A 20,860-nucleotide genomic window follows, 5' to 3' on the forward strand; every position below is an offset into this window, starting at 1 on the left:
GGCATTTTAATTGTTAATGCATGGTTAAATTAACAGTTAAATGGATGGGTTTTATTAGTCATTGGCATAGTGTGATTTGGTTGTACCATGTGTCTTGTTACTGTTGCCTTTGTAACTGCCCCTTGATATACTGTGATTAGTTATAACAGATTATATGTTTTATGTTTTTAGATTGTTTGATTTATAAACTGTTCTGAGAGCCAATTCAGCTAATTGAACAGGTTATAAAAAACCTGAAATAAATAATAAATACCTCCCTAGTCTCCAGGGGCCTGACACAATTATCCAGGTTCATTTCTCCCATTTTTGGCTGGGTCTTTTTATTTTCTTTTTATTGTCTTTTAATATTCTATGCTACTTTAAATTAATTTTTAATTCTTGTTAATGTTTTACCTACTGTCTTTTATTGTTTTTACACTTTGCTGTAAACCACTTAGAGAGATCTGGCTATGAACAGTACAGAAATGAAGTTAGATAGATGGAGTAAAGGCCTGATTCGGACCATGACCTTGGGATGGTTGTAGAAATTCCATGCCTTATAGTCTAGATCAGCATCATAGTGGGAGGCAAAGAGCTATGGCCCTTATAGCCCCTGAACCATGGTCATACATCAGACTGGCCCTCCTCTGCCTGCTATTTACTCTTAAAATGTGATTCTTGCAATTGCTAAAGTTCATTAATGGTGGTTCCTCTAACTTGGTCTCAACGGGAGGGGCTCCCTTTTGCAAAGCTGGCTTGGAACAGCATGGAGGAACTCCGGGCAGTGGCACTGAGAGAAATTATAGCAACAGCTATTTAGCAGGGTTGGTGGGACCTTAACACCCTCATGTTTTGGAGGCATCAGCTGCTGCTGTCTAGTGCCTCATCCATGCTAGGATGAGGTGAAAGAATTATATGGAATCAATTCGTAGTAACCATATGATTATGCAAGATCTTAGTAACCACATGCTGTGCTTCCAGGTGATTCTGAGTATTCTTCTGCCTCCTACCATCTTGATGCTGGAGTTCAAAAGCAAGGCTGAGATGTCCCATGTACCTCAATCACAGGAATTCCATCAGTTCACATGGTACTATGGGGATCCCAGTACCTCCAATGTTAAAGATGACCTCCCATTGGTTAGTATCGTACCGGCTATAGATTTAATGCTGTTAAATTGGGGCTTTTTTTTTACTAAATACATGCAAGCATTTTGTGTATGCTAGAAAAAGTCAAAACTAGAGATTTCGATTCTGCTAAATGAGGCTAAATATTTGTTTATCTTTAGTAGGCTTCATTTGGCATGACACAGTTACAAGTGTGGCACAGAATGCTCTCGCTCATGGTTTTAAATCGCTATCCCTCTTCCAGGAAACTCTGTCAGTGCGGACAAGCCAGTACCCTCCAGATCCGTACAATCATGTACTTATTAGGACATGTGGAACTTCTCATTTAAAACACGTGGAGGCCACTGGGTTGCTGACAGCAGTTCTGCTGTATTGCTGCCCTGTGAGGCAGTCAGCATTCCATACCCACTGAAGATTTCCACTTTTCATGGGGCTGCTCAGGGAACTTTCCCATTAGGTTAATTTTATCCTAAAGACGTGCAGTACTTCTGCAAACTCTACTTTTTCTCCAGGTCTGCTGATCACTTCCGTTGTGTGTGGATGGTGCAATCTGGACTGCATAAGGATCCTCGCTTGGGTTGTATAAGACTGACAACTATGAGCTCTATGGCAGAATCTACTAGAGATTTTTATCAGCATTGTAATGTCTGACTCACTGGTGTGTCACATGGCAAACCCCAGCTAGACTTCTTTGTGAGATTTCTGCCATTTTATCCCACATGGCTTCCACTTATATTGTGACCATTTTATATGCTATGTTTCTTCCATGGTATATATTTCAGTGGGCTAAACTGGCAGTACTGTTCCACAGGAAGATGGTGTGTTTTAAGCAGCTGTAAGAAATGATTAACCAAAAAGATCCCAAAATATATAACTCCCCCACTTCTCTGTGTGTATTTGAATATCAACACTGCAGAGGGGCTGCAAGGGATAAATGCTACTGAAAGCAGTGTGATTTACTTCTGGGTAGATATGTATACAGGAACATTTTAATCTAGTTTCCTCTGCCACAGCAAGAAAGATTCCGAAGGCAAACCTGTTTCCCCCTTCTGCTCAGAAGGGTATCCACAGAATGTTACAGTCCCTTCGTCACCATTCCTAGGAATTCAGGAGTTGACTGCAGTCTTAGAGTTTTTTGAAAATCTTGAACCTTCACTCCAGGGTTCATTTTAATGCCTTTTCTGAAGGAAAACACCTTACAACTGAACAAAGTATTCTGATTTCAAGCTTAGTACAATAAGCTCAATATTAATTTTTAACATTGATAATTTAAGTTTGAATGCTAAGTTGATAGTATGGTTTACTGTGTATGAATGGAGAATGATAAATAGTGCATTTCAACAAGTTGTTCTAGTTTTCTCTCTTTTGCTTATATAAGCTGGATAATAGAATTTTGTTTGTCTTACTGGCTGACTTCTAACAAGAACATTATGTTTGTTTATATAGAACAAATGTGATTTAGAGATAGGAGCTGAAAAGAAACATGAAAGTCAGACATTTCCCATCAATACTGAGCAGGGAAGCCTTCCCGGGACTAGAAAGGTCTATGAATTCTACAATGCCCCAATTGTCAAGTTCTGGTTTCACACGGTTAGTCACTGTTGATATTCTAAATGTTTTCACTCAAATGCTTTTAAAAATATGGATTACATAGTCACCCCACTTGCCAGTGAAATGATAGCCACTCATGGCTAAACCAATAAAATATTGGTATTTGATGCATTTTTCTTAAAATGTACGGATTGAGTTTTCTAGTGGCCAATTAACTGTCTGAAAATGTATTCTTTACCATTCTTTGAGAATGAAATTGTGGTGGTGCTGAAAGGTATCCAAATATTTGACTGCAGCTTCTTGAGAACTTCCATTAGTAAGACAAGGAGGATGTTCAGTGAAACACTGCATGGCTTCAGTGACAGGCATTACATCTACGCCAGATTTCCTCAAACTATCTGCATTCCAGACTTTAGGGGGGTCCTTAAGAGGATACTGTGGCCTGCGGCAGGCTGCCCTCCGTACTGTGGCCTTCTATTCATTCACCTCCCAGACATTTGACAAGCCAACCATCAGGCCAGAGCAGTGAAGAGCAGCAGTTAGCAGGGCCACCTCTCACTGTCCCACCCTCCCAAATGACCGGGCAGGCAACTGAACAGCTGCTAGATGCTGCTTCTGCTCCTCAGCAAGAATCCCCCTCTCCCCCTGAGGTGGAGTGAAAACTGCAAAGGGTAGTAGCTATTTATGCCTTTAGAAGAGGTACTGTAAAATATGTTCAGTTACATTATCTTTGTGTGCCCCCACCCTCTGCACCTTTGCCTTTTTCATAGGGCTGATTGCATAATACTTTTTCACCCGCAAAAGTGCCCCCACTGAATTGGGCACCTTTGTACAACAGTAGTGTGTGAACTTGAAACTCGTGGATCTTAGCCATGCAAAGTCCTGACATCTGAGAGGCATAATTTTCTGCTCTCTTGCATTGTGCATGTTACTATACAGAACTTCTGTGAGCACCTGACTTCCTTCCATTGTTGCTCATGCAAACCTACATTGAAGAGTTTACCTGACTGATGCTGGAGGAGGGGAGATGTTGTGTTGTGAGAACATTTCACTTTTTATCCCACAATTGTGTCTGTTTACATGGAATGTGTATTTGTATTCTTTAGATGGCCTATCTGGCCTTTCTCATGCTGTTTACTTACACTGTCTTGGTGGAGATGAAACCAACACCCAGCGTGCAGGAATGGCTTGTGATTATCTACATTTTCACCACTTCAATTGAGAAAGTCAGAGAGGTGGGGTCTTCTTTTATTCTGCTTTTATGGCTGTCTGTGTCCTGTAAGTCTGTGCCTACAATTAAGTTTAGCATATACAAGGAGAAAGATGTCACCATAGGTTTTAATGAACTTAAACATTAAAAATGAGAACTGTATTTTTCAAAATTAGGCAATTGAGTAACATTAAAGCAGAGTATGGGTGTTGAGTGTTCTAAAACTCCCCTTTTACTGTGCCATATGCATTTAATTGTATAATGTATATAGAATTTAATCTCTAGGAATTTTTTTGCAGTTCTTTTCAGCATTTTTTTTGTTTTTGCAAAGTTTTTTTTTTCCTTTTGATTCCTTAGCATAATCCTGTGCATGTTTATACAGAAAAGAGGCATACAACTCCCAGCAATCCCCAGTCACCCTTAGACTGCTTCATGGTAACATTTTTGTTTAGGGACTTCAGTAAAGCTTCCATGTTTTACTTACACACTAGCCTGACTTTTCTTATTAAAAGTCATTTCTTGTATCTGTTCAGTAATAAACCCCAGAACTTTTTCCTTGGCAAAGGGGGGTGGGGGTAGAGGGAGAGAGAGGGCAAAGAAAGGAAAAAACTTGAGGTAGTTTGACTTCAGCAGCAGTAGTACAATATTCCTTCGCATTGCAATGAATGATAGGAAGAATAACTTGTAACCCTTAGATCAGCCTTCCCTCTTGTGGCATCTTCCAGAGGTTTTGAACTAGGCCTCCCAGAATTATCTGTGGAACTATGAGACTGTTCTTTCATGAAGCAATTACTTAACTCATGTTCTGGTTCTGGTCTACTGAGTAAAATTTTGCAAAACACCATGTCTTAGACATGCTTAATTAATTTCTCAGGAGCTTTTTATGTGCAACAGTGGCAACATGTTTTCTTTAGATCGTATCAAGTAATTGCCATACCTTTAGGCCTTTCATTTCTTAAAATACTGTTATTACTAACAATAGCATCATTCCATTCAATGAGACTTCTTTGGATGAAGTTATTTATAAATGCCTTTTCCCATTAAGCTCTGGAGGCTAACATTTTAACATCACACTTTCACTTGTTGCTTATCAGTGTGATCATAGCAGTGTGTAATTGGTCTCTGCTGTATAATGTGTAAGAATCTTGTTTATGACTTTCCAAAGATTCCAGTTCCCAATTTGCTTAGCAATGCTGAAAAAGCCCTTTGGGGCACTCTGACTGTTCAAGGAAGAAACATGTCCTTTCCCACTTTTCTAATTTTGAAAACCTCCCTTTTGGGATCAGTGTGTCCTTGATAAGTGACAAAGATTTGTTCCTTTCTGTTTATACCAAAGTAAAACTAATTTATTACTTCACTTACAAGAGCTACTTTGCTTTTTTCCATGCCTCCTGGGCTTATGCAATATTTATTGTCATACACAACCTTATCTTTCCATTTCAGCAAAACTCTAGTTTATTACACACACACACATACACTTAACAATTGTACCCTTGTAGTCACTTTAGTTAAATAATAAACAGAAAGAGAAGTACATTTCAGTAGGAAGAGCAGAGATGCATTGAGGGTTCAGAGTCTGAGGAGCAGTTGATTGATTCATTTCCAAGTTTAACAAGCCAGAACAATACAACATATGCTTTGTGACCTTGCAACATGTAAACTTAAGCTTTTGTTTTGTTATAATGTTTGTATGACATTCAAAGGCACAAACAAAGATTTTTCAGTCTTCTGACCTTGCATCCCAGCTGCTTTACCTTAATTTAATTCACATTAAAGAGCCATCAGCACATTTAATAATCAAAGCACCAGCACCTTGAATGGAGGCTTTTCTGCATGAGGCATTTATTATCATTCCCTACTTAGGTTTTTGCAAGTTTTTTATACATTATTGTGACCTTCTGGATTTGCTTCTGCATCTGGCTAGCACTTTTGGCAATGTTCTTTGAGAGCAGAGAAATGCAGCATTTAATTGTGAAAAAGAAAGAAAACCCAGTTTCTTCTTGTGTGTTAGCTGTATCCCACTATATCAAGAGGGCCGATCTGAGCCTCATGAGCTGCATGTGGCTCTTTGAGTTTGTTCTATGCCTTGTTGCTCACCACCTGTGGACATTTACTTGCCGCTTGCCACTTGCTGCTCACTGCCTGCTGCTACGGCCCATGGGCACCCACTTGCCGCTTGGCACCTGCGGGCACCTGCTTGTGATTCTCAAACATCTAACATTCGCCATATGTGGCTCTTCTACTGAGCCAGTCTGGTCAACCCTGCGCTATATCATAGTGCTGCCAGAAGCAATTATAGTGGAAAAGGAGGAAAGGAAATACGCACTGTCTACTGCCTGGATATCAGTTCTGTGGCAAAACTGAAAGTGGATGCAGTGCATTAACAATCGATTAGGAACCTTGTGCAGAAAAGCCCTGGGGCTCACAAACTGGTGCATCCACTTTTCTAATGACTGTAGGTCCTCCAACAGGCTGTAAAAAGAAGGGTTTGTACAATTAGTCAGGGCAAGCCATGAATGATGTCATGTCTACCATAATGGAGCTTCTGCCCAGAATGATGAGGATGGAGTGATTGGACCCACTGGAAGTGCAATAATACAGCCGTCAAAGGTGGTTGCCTCCGATTCTGGGGATGGGATGGGATTGGAATTTTCAGCTGAAATGCCAAACCCAGCAAACCCAGAGATAAATCCAAGAGACATAAAGACCCATTCAGTTTCAAGTTCTGTGGGAAATTCTGTTGAGTGTATCAAAATGGGTAGGGCAGATGGAACATCATTAGCTCAATTGCATGGTGTCAGGTTAAAAGGACAGACTAACGGTAGAGCTGCAGCTGTCACAAATGATCAGCCCCTAAGCAGCATGAAGTACCCTGGAGGCAGAGTCAGCTTCTTTGGATTGGAAAGGAGGAGAGGTATTTAGTTTGGATCAACTTCCTATCATTAAGCCATATTTCCTCAATGGCCACTCTTCCAGCTTGGCTTGTGTCTCTTGGTAATGACTTCTGCAATACTCTTCCTTGGTATCACCAAGCCAACCTAGCTGGCCATCTTTAACATATTATTATTATTATTATTATTATTATTATTATTATTATTATTAACATTTCTATGCCGCCCCTTGCCGAAGCCTCGGGGCGGCTTACAACACAATAAAATACATTGAAATACAATAGAACATAATAGATTACCATTAAATGCAAAAATACACTGAGTTTCAAACATAATAGTATAAAATTAAAATTAACAGTATAAAATAAGTAAATAAATAATATAGGAGGAGAAAAGAGAAGGAAGAAGAAGTTGCCCTGGCCAGATCATATATTTTAACAATTAAAATGATGTTTAAATAAAAAGGTCTTTACCTGGCGCCGAAAAACCGGTAACGACGGTGCCAGGCAGACCTCTTTGGGGAGTGAATTCCATAGGTTGGGCGCCACCGCAGAGAAAGCCCTCCTCCGAGTACTTACTCTCCTAATTTCTTTCATGGAGGGTTCTGCTTTAGTTTTGTCCTGATCCTCTAGTAAGAGGTCAGGGGAGAAAACCCACTTGTAACAGCAGGCAAGAAAGAAAGACAGGTTGTTTTCAGATGAAAAGTTCCTAGCACTTTGAATCAAAAGGTGTCATGTAGCTATTCTGTCTTTTCATTCCTTAACAGATTTTTGTTATTTTTTCTGATTAAAAATAAGAAGTGGAAATGTTATAAATGGACCACCTGTAAAAATCCATGAATGAGGCAGGGTGAATGTACTATAAAAGCCTTGTTTGGAAGCACCTGCAGACAGAAGTCACACTTCTTGACAAGGGACCACCCAAGGTGTGACTATTCCATGCTGCTTGAAAATCAAGAGCATACAAGGAAATTAAAGATAAGCAGCAACACCGCCAGCATTTACAGTGAGCTTTTTTGGGTAGCAGGAAGAAATAGAGCAGGTCAGGTTAACCTTCTTCATTTTTCTGGAAGATATTTCTTCAAAAAGGCAAAATTCCATGATTTGAATCACTATAGAAGGAAAGAAAAAGGAATAAATGAATGAAACATCCTGCCCTTGATATTAGTCTCCTTTGAAACTGCTCAACATGACAATATACTTATTCTGGAGCATATATAGTATCTAAAAACATTTCTGCATTTCTCTCTGATACATCCCCATCATGAAAACTATTATAATTACCATTTTGTGAGAAGAAAACTGATAATGAGAGCTGGCAGCTTGCCCAAGGTGATCCAGTGAGACTATTCACAGTACCCAGTGGTTTCATTCTGCAAACTCAGCACTGTTGGAGTTCCACTGAAACTTTCCATTGCACAAGTAATTTGCCATTATACTTGTAGAATCAGTTGTATAGGCAGAATGCACAATGGGTTACACAAGAGCTAGGCACAACCTGTTGCACAATGGGTTACCCTTATGTAATGCACAACATACGTAATGCACAAGTCATTCTTGTACATAATTTGCAACCTAGCTTCTGCTAGCTGATGGAATGTCACAGCTGGCTTATGCCTGTTTTTAAAATTTCCTAAAGACTGCAAGGATACAACACACAGTTTTCTAGGGCCATGTTCTGTAGTAGTTTCTTTTGCATTTTAGATGGCATGTTCAATGAGATCTTGTAGTGAATTATGGAAAACACTGCCCAAGAAAACTCTGATAGGAACATCACTATAATACAGGTTCTGTGTGAACACCATGCATGTGGCTCATTTTGTGAGATGTGTGTGGGAACAGTTGAGATGTTGGGTACACATTGATGGTTTGGGGAGAGGGATGAGGAAAAGTGTCTTCCTCACCTTTCCCTTCTGCTCTTCACATCATTCCATGAAATACATAATGTAGCTAACAGTTTCAAGTAGGGTTTCAAGTAACTTTCCCTCTGCCTTTAGGTATTTATTTCAGAGCCAGGAAAGTTCAGCCAAAAGGTGAAAGTATGGATTTATGAGTACTGGAATTTTACAGATTCTATTGCCATCCTCTTGTTCATGACTGGCTTTGGCTTACGCTTGGCTGAACCTCCACTTCACACAGCAGGAAGGCTAATATATTGCCTGGATATAATATTCTGGTACACCAGGCTCCTCGATTTCTTTGCTGTGAATCAACATGCAGGTCCATACTTGACCATGATTGGGAAAATGGTGAGTATTTAGCTATAAAGTGTTGTCCCCAGTGATGATACCATTTTTTTCTTCTGATAAGGCTTCGGTGGCTACATGAGTGACAGTATTTTAGCAGATGAAGTTTGAATCTTCTCTATTCAATTTTGCCTTTCATGTAGCAGAAGCCATGCCAGGAAAAAAAAGACAGCTCTTCATTGCTACTGTTTTTAGATAAGAAATGTGTTGCTGGACCAGACCAAGGCCATCTCATCTGTTATTCTGTTTCCAGCAGTCTCCATCCAGGTGTCTTGGAAGTTTGTCCATGGCATCAGGGGAATCCTGACTCTGAACACAGAGGCTTCATTCTTTAGCTACTATCATGGGCAGTCTTCACCTTCTTTTTTAAATCAATTTTTATTCATTTAAGTCTAATGGCTGTTGTATCTCATGATAGCATGAATTCCATAATGTGATTATGGATTGTAAGAATGCTCAAGGAATGAGAAGCAGAATCCAACTGGTGAAATCATTTTGTGCAGGGAATTCTAAATGGGACCCCATGTAGAAAAGCTTCTTCTGAATAAATGAGCATGAATGTATTTTATGAGATGTTTCACTTTTTAAATAATTTGAACGGCCAAATTTATCCAAATCAAAAGAATATGATCACAAGATTTTCTTCCCCTTCTTGCTTTCAAAGCCACCCTATACTGACCACTGTGTCTCCTTTTCTTTTTTCATGCAGACAGCAAACATGTTCTATATTGTAATTATGATGGCTATTGTATTGTTAAGTTTTGGAGTTTCTCGGAAAGCCATACTCTCTCCGCATGAGCAGCCATCATGGACTCTTGCAAAAGATATTGTATTTCAGCCTTATTGGATGATGTTTGGGGAAGTATATGCAGGGGAAATTGATGGTAAGTCTTCTTTCTGTGAAATGCTCAATGAATGCAACATAAATGTACATAATTATACAGCAATTTTGATCTAGAACAGATCTATTCTGGCACAAGATTTCATAATATCAGCATTACTTTAACACAAAGCTCTTTGCTGTTTATGCAGCAATCAACCAACATGGCTACTCCTTTCTCTGGAAATAACTGTGCAGCATATCTTTTAAGACAACCACTCACCTTTTATGGGCTAAAAATTGTAGAAGTGGTAGAAGATTATTTCTGCTGCAACCTGAAAAGTAAATGAGAGATAAAATTTGGCACTATGCCATTTCCTTGGCTCGAGCGGCAATCACTTTTAGGTAATCAGAGAAGTGGCCAATCAGCCCTGCCTCTCCAACCCCTTCTGACAACCCTGGAGCCCTCTGAGATCTCTTTGCTCTCTGTCTTTGACCCTTCAAGCCAGAACCTGAAGCAGAGGCAGGTGGGATGTCAAAAGGGGTTTCCAGATGAGGTGTTTGTTGTGCAGTTGCTTTCCTCCCTTGGCAAGATTTATGTTGGGCCACCAAACTTTGTCTTCAACTGGTAGCTCTCCCATTTTCCCATTCCACACCTGCCATGTTCTTGCTTTTCTTAACAAATAAGAAAAAAGTGGGGAACTATTAAGGGGGAAAAGGCAGAACTGATGGTTTGATCAGTTGTGGGTGACCCCTGGGTGGAAATCCACAAGGGCAATTGAGCAGAGGAAGTTCCAGCAAAGACCAGCTGCCTAGCGCATCACTGCCATATACTTTCACCAGACCCACTGAAACCAGGAGAAAGAATAAGCCCAGATTGCTCTTAGGCCACCACCACCCTTTTATGCTGCCCTGTACCTCATATAGCTCTCTTTTATAAAATGGAAATAAGGTCAATATTAATTCATTGGAATTATAGATTCTTCTCTGTTAAATGAATATCATTACTAACTGACCTCGTAAGTTTGTAGTGAGGATAAGTGGGTGCAAAGGTAATTTTCACAATGGAAATGTTACAACTATTTTTAATAATTAGATATTTTGCAAGGCAATACTGGGCCCTGGTATATCTGAGCACAGGCATCTTAGATTGCAGCCTGAGCTTTAGCACAGGGGATTCTCCAATGAAGATGTAATTCAGTACTTTTTCATCTTTAGTATAAACTAAAATAGACATCCGTATGATATATGCTTTAAAAAGAACCTGTATATTTTATTATTTCAGTCTTTAAAACTGAACCTCTGATCTGAAAAATTCTTTCTTACTGTGCAGTGTAGAACAAATCATTTTAAATGGCTGGAGATGCTGCATTTTACTGCTGTTAATTATTCATTCATTTGCATTGAAGTCAGTGAAGCTTGATGCTTGGTTTTTATCCTAGGTAGAACTCTTAACCGATGAATGGTGAATGAATGTATGATTAAATAGCTTACCAATTCTATGCCAGTTTTATATACAGAGCCTGCTTTTTTTAAATTTACAGCTTGTGCATCAGACCCAGAATGTCCGCCCGGTTCCTTCCTCACACCATTCCTTCAAGCTGTCTACCTCTTTGTGCAATACATCATCATGGTCAATTTGCTGATTGCCTTTTTCAAGTAAGTATCTAGGATGTTTCGATTGGCATTATTGCTAGAAATGATAGCAGAGGGACCTAGCTCAGGGGCTTTATAGGCAGAAAAACAGAATAAAAGTGAACTTTCCATGGCTACGATGTTAAGAGCAAGATCTATCCTGAAGCCTTTTTTGTTTGTGAGGTTCTGCTCTGCCTTTTTACACACACACACACACACAGAGTTGCTGCTCTGGAGGGATACACTGCTTTTGTACACGAGGCTATTAATCATTGTTGATCTGCTGTATCCACTTTTCATTTTTGTCACAGAATTGAGATCTGAGCACCACAGGAAGAGCATTTTCTTTCCTGCTTTTCTGCTATATAACTCTAAGTGGCATTCTGAAATAGTGGAATAGCACAAACAAGGAAAGGGAAATGAGGTTTTATTTTGCTTTCATGATTAAGTGCTGCATTTTTCCTGCTCTAAAATACACAATTCTGAAAGGGCTGGATAGACACAGAAGAGAAGTGGAGGTTCACCTTGTTGTCTAAAGAACCAATAAACAGCTGTGATTAGGGTATGATGAACACATAATCAATTCCTTGTATAGAAAAGCCCATTAATTCATACATTTCAGTGTTCACCTTATTTATTACCTAAGTGCTGCACACCAATTCAAATGTGCAATTCAAGTGAAGGAAAACCAGGAACCGTTTGAACGTTCACAAAGGTAGTTTGTGTTTCCACTGTTTGCAGCTACTAGATAGCTCTACTATTGCAGGAGAAATGGGAGGGCAGCTGCAATTTCAGTTTGGGATTATTATTTTGAGCCATCTGATTGTATGCGCACCTTCAATGTCATGTAAGAATGAATGTTTTAAAAAATGCATGATTTTTCACAGCTGTGTAGCTATGTAGGTTTGCAGTAAAAAAGAAGCAGGAGAAAAAAACCCATGGATTTCCTGTCCTCATATCACATCAGAATCATTATGAGGAAAGAATAAGGGAGGCTGCAATAACAGTAATCATAAAAGTAGTCTAGAAAAATCTGGAATATTGAGGGATAAATAGAAAAGATAAACAGATAAGATGTGAGTAATCCCATTGTTACAATACTGGGATATAGTACTAGTGTATATTGGTCACTGAAGTTGAAGATTAACAGAGAAATTCTATGAGTCCTAGACAACATCTCAGGGGCCATAGGATTTTTTAAATTCCCTTATCCAAAATCTCTCTGAGCTCAGAGTAGAGAGCCAGTGTGGTGTAGTGGCTGAGAGTGTGGGACTGGGACTCAGACGACCTGGGTTCTAGTCCCCGCTTGGCCATGGAGCCAACTGGGTGACTTTGGGCCAGTCACAGACTCTCAGCCCAACCTACTCGCAGGGTTGTTGTTGTGGGGATAAGATGGAGGAGGAGAATGATGTAAGCTGCCTTGAGCCCTTTGTAGGAAAAAGGCAGGATATAAATCAGAAAAAAAATTGTGTTAGGATCTCTATCCCTCATGGCTAGCGTGGAAAGAAACACACTAGCTGCTTCTCCAATGTCCTAAGAACAACCTTGGGGAAGGAGTTATGGGGGCATTCTGTGGGGAGAGCAGGTGACGGGGGCTACCATGTATCAGCACCCCCAGCCTCTTCTCCCTGTATAAAGCAGCTTAAGTCAGATGTCCAAAATTCCAGCTGATTTGCAGGTGAGCGAAGTGCAGAAGTAAAGGACGCTTCTTTGCTCCTCTTCCTCTACATAGGATGCCAATGCAGGCTGCTTGGGTAGCCTGTTTGGGGGCTTATGGCATCCCAAATGGATTGTGCTGAAAGACAGAAGAAATAAGCCGAATCCATCGTAAAGCTGTGTCGGAGGCCCTCACTATTGGTAGATGCCCCCGTATCCCTATCTAGGAAGTGAGTTAGACTGTTGAATATTCTTAACAGATGCTTGCTTATGTTTACCTATGAATAAACAAAGGAAGCACCTGCCCCCATATTTGCCTACCCAGCTTTTTTGATCTACACAGGGGACCCTCCTGTGTGACCCATCCCTGAAGGAGGTGAGAGGGATGGCTGCCAGGGGGAGGGCCTTTTCTGCAACTAACACCCATATCTGGAACTCTCTCCCCAAGGAAATTTATCTGGCACCTTATTTACATTCTTTTTGGTGCCCAGTGAAGACTTTCCTTTATAAAAAATACTTGAATAATTAATGCCATTTGACCTTTGTATTTCTGCTTGTATTTTATTGATGTTCTATTTTTAATATGATGTCATTGGTTCTTATTGCCTTTTAAACATGATTGTGAGCTGCCCAGAGGTGCTGTGGCACAATTGGGTGGCACACAATTGTAACAAACAAACAAACTCTGGATGAAACTTTAGACATTGTCTAGAATAAAAGGTAAAGCTACTCCTTCACGGCCCTTACTCAACTACTTAGCTGCCTGGGTTTGTAAGATGTATGATGTAAAATGGAGAGTTAAAGAAACCTGTATTTTGTGTGTTGGCTTACCTTATATAATCTTTATTCCCAGTCATGCATGTCTGTTGTGATCTATTAGTGAAATCCTTATAAATATAATCACTGCCACTATTTGGTAAGAAATGTGTCCCGAACCAAAAGCAAGCTTTGCAAATCTCAGTTTCTGTGCACATAGATGTCTCATTGCCAAATCGCTTTGTTACTTGAGTTTTGTTGAAATAGTTACCTTTGTTATTTGGTTGCCTTAATTTGAATGCAATACTACGCACACAGGCAGCTATCTTTGAAAACTTACCTAGGAAGGTGCCAAATGAATCTTTTACTTCCTCTCTTGTCTCCTGGAACCTACAGTCATGTTTATTTTGATATGAAATCCATATCGAACAAACTGTGGAAATATAACCGCTACCGCTACATCATGATGTATCATGAAAAGCCGTGGCTGCCACCTCCATTCATCATACTGAGCCACATCGGCATCCTCATAAACTGCCTGTGCCATCGCCGGCTGCCAAATGAACTGGATCACGAGGAGGGGCATGTTGAACTGAGTAAGCAATTATCTTATCCAAGAACCAAATGATGTACAATGTCTCTGAATCCAAAACAGTGTTTCTGTGGTGTGCCGTATTTATCTTATATCAGGGGTCTCAAACTCGTGGCCCGCGGGCCAATTGCCAAGATGGGCGGGGCACGGGGGGGGCCCTGTGGCCTTCAAAGCACTGGCGGCACCTGGGCCGGCCACAGGATGAGCGGCCCACCACCACCACAGTGGTGGAATACTTGATGCAGCCAAACCTCACCCAGACGCTACTTCCAGTGGCCCCCAGGTAAGTTGAGTTTGAGACCCCTGTCTTATATAAATCACAAAAGTAAGGTCTGTTCCATGTACTTCAAGCCATGGATCAACATGATTTCTGTGTGAAGTAATGTAACAAAAGTTTCTTCCCCCTTTCCCCATAGCTGTTCCTATTTCAGGAATACATTAATACATTCCATAATACATTTCCAGTTTAGTAATGAATTACAAAAATATAAGATGATGTAAGAAAATAGCACCACCCTGTGGATACTGGCAGCCAATACTCAGTTTCAGGAACCTGTTTAATTCCTCAAGAGATCACATATATTTTTTGTTTTTTGTTTTTGTTTTTGTTTTTTTGCAGATTATCAGTGTATATGTTATATTTGTGTAAGATTCCTTGGCAGTCTTATTTTTCTTTTACCTTTTTCTTTCTTTCTGTACTTTATCTCTTTTACAAAAGCTATAAAAAACTCTCTCTCTCTACACACACACACACACACACACACACACAGAGAGAGAGCGAGAGCGAGAGCGAGAGCGAGAGCGAGAGCGAGAGCGAGAGAGAGAGAGAGAGAGAGAGAGAGATCGCATATTGTTCTAAATTAGATTACAATCTATGGCAGACTTGGTGCCTTTCAGATATCTGAGACTTCAACTTCAACTTCCATCAGCCATAGCCAGTATGGCCAGTAGTCTGGAAAACTGGGAGTTTTAACCCAAAGCATCTGGAGGGGACAAAGTTAGGAAAGCTGATCTATAGGATTATTGGCTTAATCTCATTGCATAATAGAGCAATTGCATAACAGAGCTGCACTATCTAAAGTCAACATTTATTAGTTGCTTTCATAATTGTTTTTAATGAATCCACCACTGGAATTTTCAGGAAACCTTGCAGATTTCACACAACTTGAGAAAGTAAGCTCACTTCTGAATCCACTGGGTCCTCTCAGAGGAATCCAGGCTCATATGAATTCGTTGGGGATTTTTCCCAGTTCATTGGATTGCACCCTAAAAGGTTTTAAAAGCCTGGAAGTTGTTCCTTGGTGCAAGAAAACAGCACTGTTGGTGCCACTTAAAGTTTCCTTCAGAGAGAAGTAGTTATGGCCCTTAGACAGGACATTCTGTGTCAACACTTTTAACATCTCTTCCTTGTTGCCATCATCCAGAGCTGTACCTTAGTGATGAGGAATTGAAAAAACTTCATGATTTTGAAGAGCAGTGTGTAGAAATGTACCTTCATGAGAAGAATGAGAGTCTCCATTCCAGTGACAGTGAAAGAATCCGTGTGACAACAGAAAGGTAGGGAAGCTCTTGACATGGCAATATCAGTCTCACCAAAGTCTGTCAAATATTTAGTAACATAGAAATGAGCTGAGGTTCAGTCCTAAATATATAGAATTCAGTATGTTCAAAATGTTCACGCTAGTATTTTGAGAAATGTATGATTATCTATATGTATATTTGTGCTGACTGGCAGCCATTTTAGAAAAAAAAATTTGGGAGCTCTTTGAGCTCTCATAGTACATTAAATGCAGCAAAATGTGCCACCTTTAAAGGACACCACATTCAGACCATTTTCAAATGGAGCAGTAGAGCATGAACAATTACTAGGTGGCGTTTTAGTAAAATTTCCTAAACTAAGATGTTGGGGTGGATGTGGAGCACCTCTGATAGATGAATGAAAGGTTTTTACAGCTGTATTATTAAAACATATTTCCTAATCCTAATCAATCATGGTTGAAATTGGTTTTGAGCAGTGAACAACCTCTCATTGTTGAAAGAAGTTTTGAGGTTTAGGTAGACCTACATCCCACAATAAATGTGTCTTTGGCACATGAACTATGAGAAGACTCAAAGGAGGACTTACTCACAAACATTGTCCCCTCATTAGTCCTTGTTTCTACTTCCACCAGCATTATTGCAGATTTGAAGATTTTTTTATTAAAAGTACAAAATTAAGCCACATTTACACACTCCTTTCAAACATATCCATAAGTTTTCATGTATGTATTCTTTTATTAGGGTCAGCAGATGTCAAATTTATCAAAAGTATAAGGCATAATATATTATTCTCTTGCACTCTTTAGCAGAGTTTTAGCACTCTACAGCTGTTTACATTGACTGTACATTTCATTTACTTATTTGTTACATCTGCATCTCTTTTTATCTTTAAGCAATGCCAAGTAGTGTACATTTTCTGTTCAGCATTCTCCAAATTAAATCCTAACTTGGCCCAAACCTCTTTATATTTAGAGAAAGCTTTACTGCAGTCATTCTCTGGACCTTAAACGAGGAAGTCCATTATAGTGCCAGCAATTGGGCTTTTAGATAGGTAGTTTGTAAAAGCTGCTCAGGTTTTCTTAGGACCGTAGTCCTACATTTAGGACTGTACCAAAGACTAATTTGACTAGAAAAGTGCATTAAGTTAAATCACCTGTGGATTATTTAAGCATTTTGTCCCCTGTATAGTGAGTGGTTTCACTGATCAGTTGCAAAAGGAAAATAATTTTCATTACGTTAATAAACATGCACATGATGGCGATGTTATAATGTATGTACTTTCTTTTCTCCTAGAGTACAGGAGATGTTTTTCCAGCTGAAGGAAGTTCATGAGAAAGTATTTTATATCAAAGATGCTTTGCTTGCCCTGGACAGCCAACTGGGACATTTGCAAGACCTCTCAGTTTTAACTGTTGATACACTGAAAGTCATTTCAGCTGTGGACACTTTGCAAGTTGAGGAAGCCCTTCTTGTTGATAAGAAGTATCAAGCATGTCGGACGCTTCCTCATAGCTGGAGCAATGCTATGTATTCCAAGGTCTTGAGCAGTATGGAAAGTGTGAGTGCAAAGAAGTACAATTACTACAGCATGCCCCCTTCCCTTCAGAGAAGCTTGGCAAGGAACCAGTGGTCAGCAGGAGGTCATCATCCCATTCATGGTCCTATAGACTGCAGTGAGATACAATCCACACACAAACATCAGGAGCAGGGCACTGAAAATGACACTCTCACCTCTGGAGCGTCTTCAGGGAGCAAATCAGTTCCTAGGTGTGGACATGGACAATTTCTTCTTGTTCCTTCTGCTCAACCAGGAGCCTCTGAAGATGCTGGCTTAAGTCTTACCTTTTCAACTAGGCTGAATGAGCTGAGTGAAGATGGACTGAAAACTAAGCCCCAAACCAAGCATGGCAGCCCCACTGCACAGCTGAATGTACACAGTGCTGCCGATGCTGCAGAATATGAGCCAGTTTGCAGTCAGGGTCAGGAAGCGCAGTGCTTGCCAGCTGAGGAGAACAGTGAGGCTCCAGTCGAACAACCTTTGTCCATGCAAACATCTAGCGTTGCCAGTGATATCTCTCAACTTTCTCATCAACATAGTGAGGAAACAGAAGGAGGCTATGTGAATTGGGGTTTTTCGGATGACGAAAAGGGCTTTCTGAGCAGTACATCAAGGCAGCAGCCATGCCTTCCTTCTCTTGATAACAAAAACTGCAGCTGTACCTCTCGACATGTGCAGATCAAGGAATCCAAATCATTCTCCTACAGTTCTGACAGATCAGAATACAGTAGTGACAGCTCACAGTCTCATCTCCCCTTCCGGCGCAGCATGTCGGTCTGGATCAATCCGCTTAGGAACAAATGGCCTTTCTACAAAGAGAGTGGTTTTTCCTCTGACCATGCAGACCTAGTGGAAAAGCCCTGCAAAATAAAAGGCAATGCCCACACATTGTTTGGTGAATGCTGTCAGATTGGTTTTACTGCTGTTCTTAGGGTTTTATCTTTCAGTCTGCTGTTACCGTGTATTTTCTTATTTTTAATAATAGATTTTTTTTGTATTTTACATTTCAAATATTTTAAAATCGTGTTGGTATTTCTTTCCCATTTGTTAGCTGTCATGAACTCTTCAGAAAGGAAGGATATCAATGTTTTAAATGATTGAATGTTACTCTGCTGAAAAATACTTGCCATGAAGAAGCTTCAAGGCTTTCACAGCTACCTAGGGAATGTGGTCTTGATCATTGTTGGGTTAGAGCTAGGATATAGTATGAGAAATTCATTTTTGGTTCATTTTGGACCATAATTTACCTAGTTTGCACTCTTTGAATGCAGAGTTGAATGTAACCTGTATTTGAATCCAACATATTTCTGAGCTGAAGTGCAATTTGTAAACAAAAGTACATTCAGTAATGAGTACATTTGAAAACTGTACATGAAACCTGTTTTTTAAAAAATGCTCACTGAAATTATGCACATCTGTTTGTGTGGATAAAAAAGGAAAAAAAAACTTGGAATGGATATGAATTGAAACAAGCTTCAAGGTTCAGGGTACTGAAAACCTACCAACCTGCAGATTTTCACAAACCTAGTTATAGCTGTGGTTATTGGGTTGGACCATCCATTGACCACCAATAGTTAATCTTGACCCCTACCTTTGAGTTAACTAACACTCAAAGGGACATTTCATGTCAAAAATTACACAGCAGTAGACTGGCAAGCTCTAGCCCCTGGAAAAAACAAGGGGTTTTCACAGATCAGATATGGATCTAGCGAGTAGTAAGTCTTACTAAGCACAGTAAGATTTACTACTGAATACATATCCATAGGGTTACATTTCACAAGCATTAGATGAATGATAACATTGGTGATAGTAATATATCTTCAAATATGCAGACAAATAAGGAAGGCAGTGCTAAAGAGGTAAAAGTGTACTGAACTGCTTATCTGTTAGTTTCATTTTCATCAAAGTGCCATCAGTCAAGGATTTACTATTGGTACTTTTAAAAAGAAATGTCCGTTAAAATATGAAAGGCACAGATACTAAATACATTAACATTGTCCATGTTTTTCATTGATCACTTGTGAACAGTCCTGGAATAGCCTTTAGTTTAGGATAGCAAAGTCTCCAAGCAAACTTACGTAGGTATCAGAGTTGGCTACACTATGCCTGCCCTGTTTTAGTGGAAGCCATGCCTCCTGGCACCCCTCTGTGGAGCCCCAGAGACAGCTCTGTTCATTACTGTACGCTCCTCTGTGTGATGTCCTCCTAATCTCCCCTTGCTTCAAACTATATTTACTAAAAATAAAATAAACTGTCAGTGAACCATCCCAAGATGTCAGTAATGGGACGGTATATAAAAGCTTTAGACTAGATAGATAGATAGATAGCTCATTAGGGAAGTTAAATGCTAGTTAGGGAAACTTGGCCCTAATGGCTGAAGGTGTTACATATGGAGGTATTTAAATTAATTAAAATTAATGCATTATAAAACCCAAATAGTTCCCAGGAGCATACCTCTAGGGTCTTCTGAGCACACATGTCAAGTTTCAGGTGCCTCAGTTCTACGGTTCTGCTGACAGACAGAGGTACATACTTTTTTTTATTAATATAGATATTTTAATAATTGACGTACTGACTCAGTTATAAAGGAGGATATCATGACAGCACAGTGGAAGGATGAGAACACTATTAATGTGTGAAGAAGTGCTAATCCTATGTCTCCCTGAACTCAGTGGGACTTAGTAAGGAGCAGAGATGCACAAGGTTATGGTGCTTCAAGTCCTTCACAGTGTGAGACTTTATAAAGATTGTGAAACCTTATAAAGATTGTTTGAAATATCAGCCTTTTTTGCCTCTTCTACTCTTAGAGCTTTCAAAATCTACTGAGCTGTGCCAGTCAGTATGGGCAAAGGCAAAGCTTGGAAGCAAAGAAATGAAAAAAGTGAGGAAAAAACAGAAACCTCTTCAGGTGCCGGTAGGTGCCATTTTGAGTTTTTAAAAGTGATGAATATAAAATTAGAAGGGTATGAAAATTCAGTTCAGAAACCAAAGTGATTTGTTTTTGAGTGTTGTTGGCATGGGGGATAAATCAGTGCTTGTTTGGAGACCACTCAGACAGGGCTCAAGTTATGGGAGATGAATGGGAGGTCAATGGTGACTCCCTTGTCTTCCATCCTCCTCTCTGCTCAGTGATAGTCAGCTCTTCTATATTGTTTCTAACAATAATTACAAGGTCTGGCACAAATATAAAGGGGATGGGCATCCTTTGCCCCCACCCGATTTAATTCAAGCATTGACTGGGACATTTAACATTGAATTTAAGTGTTTTAATAGATTTTAATGTGGTGTTGTGTGTGTGTTTAA

The 20,860-nt window shown here is 39.8% G+C and overlaps 1 protein-coding gene across 1 annotated transcript in view; it reads left to right on the plus strand.

The window, feature by feature from the left end:
- Positions 1–20,860, plus strand: part of TRPM6 (transient receptor potential cation channel subfamily M member 6) — a 92,654-nt gene that overhangs the window by 38,642 nt on the left and 33,152 nt on the right. Inside the window, exons 18-27 of the mRNA XM_044446202.1 lie at positions 961–1,116; positions 2,551–2,694; positions 3,762–3,890; positions 8,753–9,004; positions 9,711–9,885; positions 11,366–11,480; positions 14,265–14,464; positions 15,885–16,017; positions 17,293–18,452; positions 20,365–20,471. Coding sequence (XP_044302137.1) covers positions 961–1,116; positions 2,551–2,694; positions 3,762–3,890; positions 8,753–9,004; positions 9,711–9,885; positions 11,366–11,480; positions 14,265–14,464; positions 15,885–16,017; positions 17,293–18,452; positions 20,365–20,471 — 2,571 coding nt within the window. The remainder of the gene's footprint in view (positions 1–960; positions 1,117–2,550; positions 2,695–3,761; positions 3,891–8,752; positions 9,005–9,710; positions 9,886–11,365; positions 11,481–14,264; positions 14,465–15,884; positions 16,018–17,292; positions 18,453–20,364; positions 20,472–20,860) is intronic.

This window comes from Varanus komodoensis, unplaced genomic scaffold (assembly GCF_004798865.1).
Source record: "Varanus komodoensis strain SLA01 unplaced genomic scaffold, ASM479886v1 scaffold5, whole genome shotgun sequence".
Taxonomy (NCBI): Eukaryota; Metazoa; Chordata; class Lepidosauria; order Squamata; family Varanidae; genus Varanus; species Varanus komodoensis.